Below are 14992 nucleotides of genomic sequence, written 5' to 3'. Positions count from 1 at the left end.
TCAAGACAGAACTTAGAGGGTTACGAACCCAAGGATTTGATATTACCACGTACGAAAGACGATTCACAGAATTGTGCCTATTGTGTCCGGGAGCATTCGAAGATGAGGAAGAGAAGATCGACGCGTTTGTGAAAGGATTACCGGAAAGAATCCAAGAAGATATAAGTTCACACGAGCCCGCCTCCATACAACAGGCATGTAGAATGGCTCACAAACTAGTGAACCAGATTGAAGAAAGAATTAAAGAACAGACTGCTGAAGAGGCCAATGTGAAGCAAGTCAAAAGAAAGTGGGAGGAAAACGGTGATAAGAATCACCAATACAACAACAACAGCAATTACAACAATAATCGCAACAATTATCCCAACAATCGCAACATCAATCGCAACTACAACAAACGGCCCAACAACAACAACAACAACAACAACAACAACAGCAACTACAACAATCATCCCAACAACAATAATAACCGCAACAACAACAACAATCAGAAGCAACTATGCCAAAGGTGTGAAAAGAATCACTCGGGGTTCTGCACCAAATTTTGCAACAAGTGTAAAAGAAATGGTCATAGCGCGGCGAAGTGTGAGGTCTACGGACCAGGGGTTAATAGAACGAAAGGAACAAATGGTGTCGGAACGAGTAATGGCGGAGCAAGTAGTGTCGGAGCAAGTTATGCCAATGTAGTTTGTTATAAATGTGGAAAACCAGGCCACATTATTAGAAATTGCCCGAACCAGGAGAACACGAATGGACAAGGCCGTGGAAGAGTTTTCAATATTAATGCGGTAGAGGCACAGGAAGACCCGGAGCTTGTTACGGGTACGTTTCTTATTGACAATAAATCTGCTTACGTTTTATTTGATTCGGGTGCGGATAGAAGCTATATGAGTAGAGATTTTTGTGCTAAATTAAGTTGTCCATTGACGCCTTTGGATAGTAAATTTTTACTCGAATTAGCAAATGGTAAATTAATTTCAGCAGATAATATATGTCGGAATCGAGAAATTAAACTGGTTAGCGAAACATTTAAGATTGATTTGATACCAGTAGAGTTAGGGAGTTTTGATGTGATAATCGGTATGGACTGGTTGAAAGAAGTGAAAGCGGAGATCGTTTGTTACAAAAATGCAATTCGCATTATACGAGAAAAAGGAAAACCCTTAATGGTGTACGGAGAAAAGGGCAACACGAAGCTACATCTTATTAGTAATTTGAAGGCACAAAAACTAATAAGAAAAGGTTGCTATGCTGTTCTAGCACACGTCGAGAAAGTACAAACAGAAGAAAAGAGCATCAATGATGTTCCCATTGCAAAAGAATTTCCCGATGTATTTCCGAAAGAATTACCGGGATTACCCCCACATCGATCCGTTGAATTTCAAATAGATCTTGTACCAGGAGCTGCACCAATAGCTCGTGCTCCTTACAGACTCGCACCCAGCGAGATGAAAGAACTGCAAAGCCAATTACAAGAACTTTTAGAGCGTGGTTTCATTCGACCAAGCACATCACCGTGGGGAGCTCCTGTTTTGTTTGTCAAGAAGAAAGATGGTACATTCAGGTTGTGTATCGACTACCGAGAGTTGAACAAACTTACCATCAAGAACCGCTACCCACTACCGAGAATCGACGACTTATTTGATCAACTACAAGGCTCTTCTGTTTATTCAAAGATTGACTTACGTTCCGGGTATCATCAAATGCGGGTGAAAGAAGATGATATTCCAAAGACTGCTTTCAGAACACGTTACGGTCATTACGAGTTTATGGTCATGCCGTTTGGTTTAACTAATGCACCAGCTGTGTTCATGGACCTTATGAACCGAGTGTGTGGACCATACCTTGACAAGTTTGTCATTGTTTTCATTGATGACATACTTATTTACTCAAAGAATGACCAAGAACACGGTGAACATTTGAGAAAGGTGTTAGAAGTATTGAGGAAGGAAGAATTGTACGCTAAGTTTTCAAAGTGTGCATTTTGGTTGGAAGAAGTTCAATTCCTCGGTCACATAGTGAACAAAGAAGGTATTAAGGTGGATCCGGCAAAGATAGAAACTGTTGAAAAGTGGGAAACCCCGAAAACTCCGAAACACATACGCCAGTTTTTAGGACTAGCTGGTTACTACAGAAGGTTCATCCAAGACTTTTCCAGAATAGCAAAACCCTTGACTGCATTAACGCATAAAGGGAAGAAATTTGAATGGAATGATGAACAAGAGAAAGCGTTTCAGTTATTGAAGAAAAAGCTAACTACGGCACCTATATTGTCATTGCCTGAAGGGAATGATGATTTTGTGATTTATTGTGATGCATCAAAGCAAGGTCTCGGTTGTGTATTAATGCAACGAACGAAGGTGATTGCTTATGCGTCTAGACAATTGAAGATTCACGAACAAAATTATACGACGCATGATTTGGAATTAGGCGCGGTTGTTTTTGCATTAAAGACTTGGAGGCACTACTTATATGGGGTCAAAAGTATTATATATACCGACCACAAAAGTCTTCAACACATATTTAATCAGAAACAACTGAATATGAGGCAGCGTAGGTGGATTGAATTATTGAATGATTACGATTTTGAGATTCGTTACCACCCGGGGAAGGCAAATGTGGTAGCCGATGCCTTGAGCAGGAAGGATAGAGAACCCATTCGAGTAAAATCTATGAATATAATGATTCATAATAACATTACTACTCAAATAAAGGAGGCGCAACAAGGAGTTTTAAAAGAGGGAAATTTAAAGGATGAAATACCCAAAGGATCGGAGAAGCATCTTAATATTCGGGAAGACGGAACCCGGTATAGGGCTGAAAGGATTTGGGTACCAAAATTTGGAGATATGAGAGAAATGGTACTTAGAGAAGCTCATAAAACCAGATACTCAATACATCCTGGAACGGGGAAGATGTACAAGGATCTCAAGAAACATTTTTGGTGGCCGGGTATGAAATCCGATGTTGCTAAATACGTAGGAGAATGTTTGACGTGTTCTAAGGTCAAAGCTGAGCATCAGAAACCATCAGGTCTACTTCAACAACCCGAAATCCCGGAATGGAAATGGGAAAACATTACCATGGATTTCATCACTAAATTGCCAAGGACTGCAAGTGGTTTTGATACTATTTGGGTAATAGTTGATCGTCTCACCAAATCAGCACACTTCCTACCAATAAGAGAAGATGACAAGATGGAGAAGTTAGCACGACTGTATTTGAAGGAAGTCATCTCCAGACATGGAATACCAATCTCTATTATCTCTGATAGGGATGGCAGATTTATTTCAAGATTCTGGCAGACATTACAGCAAGCATTAGGAACTCGTCTAGACATGAGTACTGCCTATCATCCACAAACTGATGGGCAGAGTGAAAGGACGATACAAACGCTTGAAGACATGCTACGAGCATGTGTTATTGATTTCGGAAACAGTTGGGATCGACATCTACCGTTAGCAGAACTTTCCTACAACAACAGCTACCATTCAAGCATTGAGATGGCGCCGTTTGAAGCACTTTATGGTAGAAAGTGCAGGTCTCCGATTTGTTGGAGTGAGGTGGGGGATAGACAGATTACGGGTCCGGAGATTATACAAGAAACTACCGAGAAGATCATCCAAATTCAACAACGGTTGAAAACCGCCCAAAGTCGACAAAAGAGCTACGCTGACATTAAAAGAAAAGATATAGAATTTGAAATTGGAGAGATGGTCATGCTTAAAGTTTCACCTTGGAAAGGCGTTGTTCGATTTGGTAAACGAGGGAAATTAAATCCAAGGTATATTGGACCATTCAAGATTATTGATCGTGTCGGACCAGTAGCTTACCGACTTGAGTTACCTCAACAACTCGCGGCTGTACATAACACTTTCCACGTCTCGAATTTGAAGAAATGTTTTGCTAAAGAAGATCTCACTATTCCGTTAGATGAAATCCAAATCAACGAAAAACTCCAATTCATCGAAGAACCCGTCGAAATAATGGATCGTGAGGTTAAAAGACTTAAGCAAAACAAGATACCAATTGTTAAGGTTCGATGGAATGCTCGTAGAGGACCCGAGTTCACCTGGGAGCGTGAAGATCAGATGAAGAAGAAATACCCGCATCTATTTCCAGAAGATTCGTCAACACCTTCAACAGCTTAAAATTTCGGGACGAAATTTATTTAACGGGTAGGTACTGTAGTGACCCGAACTTTTCCATGTTTATATACATTAATTGAGATTGATGTTTACATGATTAAATGTTTCCAACATGTTAAGCAATCAAACTTGTTAAGACTTGATTAATTGAAATAGGTTTCATATAGACAATTGACCACCCAAGTTGACCGGTGATTCACGAACGTTAAAACTTGTAAAAAAACTATATGATGAAATATATATGGTTATATATATAGTTAACATGATATTATGATAAGTAAACATATCATTAATTATATTAACAATGAACTACATATGTAAAAACAAGACTACTAACTTAATGATTTTGAAACGAGACATATATGTAACGTTTATCGTTGTAACGACATTTAATGTATATATATCATATTAAGAGATATTCGTACATCATAATATCATGATAATATAATAATTTAAAATCTCTTTTGATATTATAAACATTGGGTTAACAACATTTAACAAGATCGTTAACCTAAAGGTTTCAAAACAACACTTACATGTAACGACTAACGATGACTTAACGACTCAGTTAAAATGTATATACATGTAGTGTTTTAATATGTATTTCTACACTTTTGAAAGACTTCAATACACTTATCAAAATACTTCTACTTAACAAAAATGCTTACAATTACATTCTCGTTCAGTTTCATCAACAATTCTACTCGTATGCACCCGTATTCGTACTCGTACAATACACAGCTTTTAGATGTATATACTATTGGTATATACACTCCAATGATCAGCTCTTAGCAGCCCATGTGAGTCACCTAACACATGTGGGAACCATCATTTGGCAACTAGCATGAAATATCTCATAAGATTACAAAAATATGAGTAATCATTCATGACTTATTTACATGAAAACAAAATTACATATCCTTTATATCTAATCCATACACCAACGACCAAAAACACCTACAAACACTTTCATTCTTCAATTTTCTTCATCTAATTGAACTCTCTCAAGTTCTATCTTCAAGTTCTAAGTGTTCTTCATAAATTCCAAAAGTTCTAGTTTCATAAAATCAAGAATACTTCCAAGTTTGCTAGCTCACTTCCAATCTTGTAAGGTGATCATCCAACCTCAAGAAATATTTGTTTCTTACAGTAGTTTATCATTCTAATACAAGGTAATAATCATATTCAAACTTTGGTTCAATTTCTATAACTATAACAATCTTATTTCAAGTGATGATCTTACTTGAACTTGTTTTCGTGTCATAATTTTGCTTCAAGAACTTTGAGCCATCCAAGGATCCATTGAAGCTAGATCCATTTTTCTCTTTTCCAGTAGGTTCATCCAAGGAACTTAAGGTAGTAATGATGTTCATAACATCATTCGATTCATACATATAAAGCTATCTTATTCGAAGGTTTAAACTTGTAATCACTAGAACATAGTTTAGTTAATTCTAAACTTGTTCGCAAACAAAAGTTAATCCTTCTAACTTGACTTTTAAAATCAACTAAACACATGTTCTATATCTATATGATATGCTAACTTAATGATTTAAAACCTGGAAACACGAAAAACACCGTAAAACCGGATTTACGCCGTCGTAGTAACACCGCGGGCTGTTTTGGGTTAGTTAATTAAAAACTATGATAAACTTTGATTTAAAAGTTGTTATTCTGAGAAAATGATTTTTATTATGAACATGAAACTATATCCAAAAATTATGGTTAAACTCAAAGTGGAAGTATGTTTTCTAAAATGGTCATCTAGACGTCGTTCTTTCGACTGAAATGACTACCTTTACAAAAACGACTTGTAACTTATTTTTCCCACTAGAAACCTATACTTTTTTTGTTTAGATTCATAAAATAGAGTTCAATATGAAACCATAGCAATTTGATTCACTCAAAACGGATTTAAAATGAAGAAGTTATGGGTAAAACAAGATTGGATAATTTTTCTCATTTTAGCTACGTAAAAATTGGTAACAAATCTATTCCAACCATAACTTAATCAACTTGTATTATATATTATGTAATCTTGAGATACCATAGACACGTATACAATGTTTCGACCTATCATGTCGACACATCTATATATATTTCGGAACAACCATAGACACTCTATATGTGAATGTTGGAGTTAGCTATACAGGGTTGAGGTTGATTCCAAAATATATATAGTTTGAGTTGTGATCAATACTGAGATACGTATACACTGGGTCGTGGATTGATTCAAGATAATATTTATCGATTTATTTCTGTACATCTAACTGTGGACAACTAGTTGTAGGTTACTAACGAGGACAGCTGACTTAATAAACTTAAAACATCAAAATATATTAAAAGTGTTGTAAATATATTTTGAACATACTTTGATATATATGTATATATTGTTATAGGTTCGTGAATCAACCAGTGGCCAAGTCTTACTTCCCGACGAAGTAAAAATCTGTGAAAGTGAGTTATAGTCCCACTTTTAAAATCTAATATTTTTGGGATGAGAATACATGCAGGTTTTATAAATGATTTACAAAATAGACACAAGTACGTGAAACTACATTCTATGGTTGAATTATCGAAATCGAATATGCCCCTTTTTATTAAGTCTGGTAATCTAAGAATTAGGGAACAGACACCCTAATTGACGCGAATCCTAAAGATAGATCTATTGGGCCTAACAAACCCCATCCAAAGTACCGGATGCTTTAGTACTTCGAAATTTATATCATATCCGAAGGGTGTCCCGGAATGATGGGGATATTCTTATATATGCATCTTGTTATTGTCGGTTACCAGGTGTTCACCATATGAATGATTTTTATCTCTATGTATGGGATGTGTATTGAAATATGAAATCTTGTGGTCTATTGTTACGATTTGATATATATAGGTTAAACCTATAACTCACCAACATTTTTGTTGACGTTTTAAGCATGTTTATTCTCAGGTGATTATTAAGAGCTTCCGTTGTCGCATACTTAAATAAGGACAAGATTTGGAGTCCATGCTTGTATGATATTGTGTAAAAACTGCATTCAAGAAACTTATTTTGTTGTAACATATTTGTATTGTAAACCATTATGTAATGGTCGTGTGTAAACAGGATATTTTAGATTATCATTATTTGATAATCTACGTAAAGCTTTTTAAACCTTTATTGATGAAATAAAGGTTATGGTTTGTTTAAAAATGAATGCAGTCTTTGAAAAACGTCTCATATAGAGGTCAAAACCTCGCAACGAAATCAATTAATATGGAACGTTTTTAATCAATAAGAACGGGACATTTCACTCAAGTTGCCCCTTTAGTGACCAACCCTTTATTACTTCCAGTAACAAACACTGCCTATATAATTGACCCGTTCATTTGCACCCGTATTGTCCTATGTGCTGCAGGCCGTGTTCACTGGTAGGCTTTTTTTAATATATAGATAATATAGATCACCACATTAGATGTCTGTGTTAATAACATCATACGCCCATTAATGTCCAATAACAAGTAATACATTGATGTGGAGAGAGCAAACATTCTTTACATTGTCATTATTATGATTTTATGCCTAACCCTATTACTATTCAATGTTTGCAGAAAAGTGAAAGGACTCTGGAATGGGAAAAGCCCCTTCATACATTTATGTGCATCTCTATAAGAACCTATTTTATGCATCAACATACCCAAACATCTCGAATGGCATCAACTTCAAATACATCCACCGAGCACGCTAAGTTGCCAGGTCTGTTCTACAGCACTCTAATGCAGGGTCAAATTTTTTTGTTAAAATACACATGTGACCCTTGCTCATGTCTAATTCACAGGACCATAGCCAGATCTGTCAATAGCGAGCAACACAAGTAATGGTCTATCAATTTACTCCTCAAGAACAACAACCCCGCTTGGGAAAACGCAAATGTTATCTGCCCTCAGGTTAAATGGCACTAGGGATCTTGATGAAGGTAATTTCAAAGTAATTTAAAAAGTAGCTTATGTTAGATCAATTTTAGTATTAATACCAAACCCTTTCTAATGTTATCCCTGTTCGTGTACGGGAGGCAAACACAGAAGAAGGATTTATTTTGTTACCAGACCTACCACTGCAATCAATTAAGATAGAATCAATCGCCACACCAATGCACGGTCAGATCCAGCAGTTTATCGGACTGAAATTCGTCGGCCCCTTTCTCGGATCAGATTTCAGTAAGCACATAGTAATTTACTTGAACAGTTTCATACGTACAAGTTCACCCTACGGCTTTATATACACCGGTTTGCATTTGCTAGCTATGTACATTATCAGCACCTCTCACACGTTACCTTTTTCAGAAGGACCAGTCGGCACCACAGATGCTCAAAGGCAACCAAGGACCACAACAGGTATGGATTCGTTCAAAGATCTCTTTTTAATGTTGCTATTATGAAATTATGGTTGTCATATTGTAAATTTGTAAAACTTATATGACTAATAATTAGGTTTGTAGTTACTATTATGATTATAGCTCATAATTATAATTATAATTATGAATATGATTACCATTGTTACTTTTATTATTATTAGATTTTAGTTACAGTTTATGTCACTATATAATTGCTAAAGGTCCATCATTTTCAATATGCCAAAAAACATTATTATAACTATAATTCATAATTATAATCATGAATATGATTACAGTCATGAATTTTTATTCTTATTATTTGTGGTTACTATTATGATTATAGCTCATAGTTTTAATTATAAATATAAATATGATTATCATTGTTAATTTTATTAGTATTAGATTATAGTTGCAATTTATGTCACTATATGATTGCTGAAGGGCCATCATTTTCAATAGGCCCAAAAACATTATTGTAACTATAGTTCATATATATAATTATGAATATGATTACAGTTATGAATTTTTTGGTTATTATTTTTATTATTATTATGTTCTGCTGTATATATGTATAAGGGAAATAAAAAGAATGCCACTAATATAATGAATGACATATAAATTTAGCTTATTATGCAAGAGTGTTTATAGCTAAAGTTAAATAAAGATAAATAAAAAAATAACACGTATTTAACAAACGCAGGTGTGAGACGGGCAGGCTTGCAGACGCCAACAAACACCATTAGAAAAAAAGCTTCTAATTCTTCAGGTCGTCTACTTCGCTTTCGAGCAACCTGCCAACCATTGATATTGTTCATATTCCATATACATCCAGCCATAGATAAATACTAACTACATTACTTACTTTTCCAGGTTCTGCCGTATCTTACCATAACCACGGCTCCCCTGCCTACACGTGCATGTTTTGCCACTCAAGAATGTGGTATGAGGAAATAAGTAACAAACCCAAAAAAACCGCCAACCGAACCTTCTCTCTCTGTTGTCAGAATGGAAAGGTCCTTCTACCAAAGCTTAAAGACCCTCCTTTGGTCTTGAAAACATTGCTCAACTATACTGACCACTCAACGGCCAAATTTAGAGAGCAAATCAGGATCTACAACAGCATGTTTGCATTCACATCTTTCGGGGCCAGAATTGACCACTCAATTAACCGTGGCCGCGGGCCTTACACCTTTCGTATTAGTGGCCAAACATACCATAAAATTGGGTTGCTATTACCGGAAGAAGGGGGCGCTCCAAGGTATGCGCAACTATACTTTTACGACACACAAAATGAGGCCAGAAATCGTATGTCTACTTTCATGGGGTTCGCATCAAGCCAGCAGTTAGATGAAAACATCACCAACAATCTCATTAACATGTTAAATGAATTCAGTGCGGTTGCGCAGGCCTTCCTCATGGCCCGAGATTGGGCGGGTAACAATGCCACATCAAACTTTGAGCTGCGTTTGCTTTCTAAAACTACAAATACACGACAGTATAATGCTCCGAACGTCGCTGAGGTCACGGCATTGATAACGAGTGACTTTGGCCACTGCACAACTGCTCGGGATATTATTGTTCAAAAAAAAAATTTCGCCACCACAGAGGATATCAGAGCTTCACCAACTGTACATGGTGTTGCAATATCCTTTGCTATTTCCCTACGGAGAAACGAGATACCACGAAGAAATACCATATTATAGTAACAGTGGCAGAAGGAAAACTAACAGAGGTTACGTTACCATGCGAGAATTCTATTGTTATCGGATTCAACAACGGGAAAATGAAGGAACAACTATACTTAGAGGCGGAAGGTTATTCCAATAATATTTAGTTGACGCTTACACAGCCGTTGAAGAACAAAGACTTAAGTGGCTAAGGAACCACCAGAATGAGCTCCGCATCGACCTCTACAATAACGTGTGCGACGCTGTCACCCAAGGCGACACCAGAGCTAGCGCAATTGGGAAACGAATTATTCTTCCATCCTCACATACCGGCAGCCCGCACTATATGGTGCAAAGCTACCAGGATGCAATGGCTCTGTGTCAAGAATTTGATAATCCTGATTTGTTCATCACCTTTACGTCAAATCCGAGATGGCCCGAAATAGAAGAGATGCTTTCATATATTGAAGGTCAGCGGGCACCTGATAGGCCAGAGATTGTTGCAAGGTTGTTCAAACAGAAGTTGGATGCCATGATGGCTGATATCATGAAAGCTCATGTCTTTGGCACATGTGAGGTAGGTATTACATCGCCCGTCTTTTTGACACACTCACCATTAGTTTTTCACATCTTATTTATTAGCCACACTATTTTTTCTTTTTACTGTCGTCCCTGTATTAACAAACAAAAAAGTACGTTTTCACTCAATACGCTTAAATAGTAAGTATTCGGTTACTGTAGCCACCCCTCTTTCAAATGTTACTCGCGCACACTACTACTAACCTAATTGGAACATGTTACCCCTGAAAATCGGGTCTGCCCGGGTAGGGTTGGCTCGACGTCCAAAAATGATATGGCTCGAAATGGTTCATTGATGGCCACTGAACTGCATTTAACTGACTGACACAGATGGGGTCGGCCTCCTCCCCGGTTTGTACGTCAGTTAAACAAGAACCAACAGGTTTGACCGGGTTGAAACCCGTTGCATCCAACAATTTTCACTTGCCTTATTTTAAGAGTTAATCTAGGTATCTATTATTTCCCCCTTTTATTACCCTTTCTTATATTCTGACACATTACATCGTCCAGGTAAAATTCAAAATAATATAGACCATCCTGTTGGACCCGTCTATAGGACCCATTGCCCCCGGCTCTCTTTGTCAGACCCGGTGGTTTTGAATTAGGGTGTCCCATTTCTTAATTTTTACCCCGACGGCCGAATTTTTTTAAAAAAACCTTGCCGACCAATATTGAGGGCTGCGCACCTGACAAACTTCCAACTGTTAAACTCAGCCCGTTTCACCCATTCCGTGTTTCACACCCGCAAAATAACCATTTTTAACCTTCTTTTGCAGGCATCTATATAATTGAATTTTAAAAACGCGGCTTACATATGTTGTTTTGGCTTACACCAGACTTTAAGTGTAAAACACCGGAAGAGATTGACGATATCATATCTGCTGAAATACCATCTGAAACAGAAGATCCAACCGCTTTCAAAGCCGTAACTGACTACATGCTACATGGCCCGTGCGGTGGGAATATCCTGGACGCCCCTTGCATTATTGATAAAAGGTGTTCTAAGCATTTCCTGAAACCATACAACGCAGAAACAACAATAGACGAAGAAGGATATGCACACTATCGTCGTCGAAATAATGGCCTAAAAGTCAGTAAAGGAAAGGGCACCCTTGACAACAGTTTTGTCGTACCTTACAATAGGTATCTCCTTCTCAAATACAATGCACATATAAATGTGGAGTGGTGTAATCGATCTCAGGCCATTAAGTACTTATTTAAATACTTAAACAAAGGACCTGATCGGGCAACTATATTAATTGAAGAAAACCTAGCCCCTGTTAACACCTCCACTTCAGAAGTGGTTACTGAGGTGGATGAAATCAAAAAATATTTAGACTGTCGGTATCAATCTCCGTGTGAAGCTGTTTGGAGAATGTTTTCATTCGAAATTCACTTCTCTAAGCCATCGGTTATAAAGCTGTCATATCATCTACCAAATCACCATACAATCACACTACATGATTCACAGAATCTCCCTGCACTGTTGCATAGGGAGAGTATCAAGGAAACCATGTTCACCGACTGGCTTGAACTTAACAAACGAGACCCCGCTGCTCGAAGCCTTAATTATGAAAAAATCCCTAAGCATTATGTTTGGAATCAGGATGCCAGAACATGGACACGTCGAAAACAGAGAACCTGCATTGGCCGTATCGTCTACTCGCACCCAGCATCGGGAGAACGTTATTATCTGAGGTTGTTGTTAAATAAAGTAAAAGGCCCCGAAACATATAAAGAAATACGTACAGTTGATGGAATTCTACATCCCACGTTTAAAGATGCATGTTTCGCCTCTGGGTTGATCAATGATGATAGAGAGTGGACAGAAGCTATAACTGAAGCTAGGTTATGGGCATCTGGTGCACAACTGTGGGATCTGTTTGTCACAATTCTACTTTTTTGCAACGTGACTAAACCACTCAACCTTTGGGTAGCAAATTGGGAAGCTTTGGCAGAAGATATCCTCCACAAGAAACGCAAACTATACAACTTCCCTGATTTGACGTTGAGTGAGGCTCAACTTAGAAATTATTGTTTGTTGGAAATTCAAAGTATCTTGAACAAAAATGGTAAATCGTTAGGAGATTTCCCAGATCTACCACAACCTGACCCCACACTCTTAACACAACTCGACAATCGTCTAATTCGCAAAGAATTGAACTACAATCTAGCAGATTTGCAAGCTGAACATCAAACCCTCTACGCGTCACTCAACCCAGAACAACTTAACATTTACAATGAGGTGATTTCAGCAGTAACACAACAAGCGGGGGTTTTTTTCTTTTCTTATATGGTCCCGGAGGTACCGGGAAAACTTTCGTCTACAAGACCATTCTTGCAAAGCTAAGGTCCGAAAAATTGATAGCCCTAACAGTGGCATCGTCAGGTGATTTCCATATACACTCAATTAATTTTTATCAAAGAGTCATCAATATCATTCATCTTCTCCTCCTGTAACTCTCTTCAACTTTTCCCATTTTTAAGGTCAATCTTTTTTTAATAGTAACATAATTATCTTATGTTACTATTTTACATTACAAGTACATTTTATTGCATTATAAAAAAATGCAGAAGAAATAAGATTTTCATAGCTTTTCCCTCTTTTCCCGGAAACCTATTCATTTTGCAAAAAACATGATGCATAAAAAGTCAACAAATAACTCACTAACATATACCAACGTGGCTACTTTTATTACATTTTAGGGCTGACTATCACTAAGAACCAAAAAACCAAACGCATTTTGCCACATACGCAAAAAATAACATTCTATATATGCAGGTATCGCTTCACTACTTTTGCCGGGAGGTCGAACTGCCCACAGTAGATTCGTCATCCCTCTTGACCTTATGGAGAACAGCACGTGTGGTATAAAGCAAAAAACTCATCTTGCAGAACTGATGCAACAGGTCAGATTAATCATTTGGGACGAAGCCCCCATGACTCAGAGGTTTGCATTTGAAGCTTTAGACAAAACCCTAAGGGATATTTTGGGTGCTAAGGATGAAATAAATAGAGGCAAGCTATTTGGCGGAGTACCTATTCTACTGGGGGGTGATTTCAGACAAATATTGCCCGTAATACCAAAAGGAAAAAGACAGGAAGTTGTTCAAGCTTGCATCAACCGATCTGATTTGTGGCAACACTGTCGGCTTCATACCCTCTCCCGCATTATGCGGGTCAACGAATACACATCCGATGGTCACGTTGATCCTCGAAAACAGGAATTCAATAGATGGGTTCTAGATATTGGAGACGGTAAAGTTGCAGCTGTTTGTAAAGATGGAGAAGAGGAACCAACATGGATAGAAATTCCAGAACAATTCATAGTAAAATCGGAGAAACCTCCAATTGACGCGGTTGTTGATACCATTTTCCCTGATTTTCTTCAAAGGTATAAAAACGAAGACTACTTGCGTGAAAGGGCAATTTTAACACCACGCAACGATGACGCAGACCAGATAAACAAACATATGTTTAAGAAGCTAGAGGGACGAACTATGATATACAAAAGCTCGGATGAAATATGCAAAGGCTCAACCGACGCATACGATCAGCACCAAGCGTATCCGGTAGAATATTTAAATAAATTAAACTTCCCCGGGGTACCTCCGCACAAGCTGAAACTGAAGATAGGTCAGCCAATCATGTTGTTGCGAAATTTATATCCCAGCGCCGGACTGTGTAACGGGACCCGTCTAATCATTACAGACTTTCAAAAATTCGTTATTCAGGCGCGCATCATTACCGGTTCCCATGTAGGTGATATGGTCATTATACCCAGAATTGTTCTAACTTCCACCCAAACAAAGTGGCCTTTTGTTATGTAACGCATTCAATTTCCTGTTAGGCCATGCTATGCGATGATGATTAACAAGAGCCAGGGCCAATCACTCGATTATGTCGGCATCTACTTACCGAGGCCATTTTTCAGCCACGGAAAACTATACGTCGCACTATCAAGAGTCACTAACCCCGATGGTCTAAAAATAGTCATGGTTGGCGATAATGAAGGCCGACTTCCTAATCACACAAGAAACGTTGTTTACAAGGAACCCTTCCACAACCTTCAACCAAACATCTAAAGGTTTACCCTGTCTTTACCCTGTTATTGTGCCTGCTTCTATTACCTATTTATTCCAAACACATTTTTATCCCCGGCCCTAACATACACCCTATTTCTCAGGTGGCACTCATATCTGGGCCCCACAGTATTCTGCACTTTGT

General features: G+C 37.8%; 1 protein-coding gene across 1 annotated transcript; it reads left to right on the top strand.

Annotated features, from left to right (window-relative positions):
* The first annotated feature begins 11578 nt into the window (after window positions 1-11578).
* On the top strand, window positions 11579-13114 carry LOC139842134 (uncharacterized). Its single transcript, XM_071832310.1, has one exon. It carries the CDS (start codon window positions 11579-11581, stop codon window positions 13112-13114), a length of 1536 nt encoding a protein of 511 aa, XP_071688411.1.
* Window positions 13115-14992: the final 1878 nt, after the last annotated feature.

This window comes from Rutidosis leptorrhynchoides, chromosome 4 (assembly GCF_046630445.1).
Source record: "Rutidosis leptorrhynchoides isolate AG116_Rl617_1_P2 chromosome 4, CSIRO_AGI_Rlap_v1, whole genome shotgun sequence".
NCBI classification, from domain to species: Eukaryota; Viridiplantae; Streptophyta; class Magnoliopsida; order Asterales; family Asteraceae; genus Rutidosis; species Rutidosis leptorrhynchoides.
The sequence above is the reverse complement of the archived record's forward strand: the minus strand, read 5'-3'. Positions and strand labels throughout refer to the sequence as shown.

Excerpts from the sequence above, each read along its gene's own strand:
- LOC139842134 (XM_071832310.1), top strand. The coding sequence starts at position 11,579 with ATGTTGTTTTGGCTTACACCAGACTTTAAGTGTAAAACACCGGAAGAG.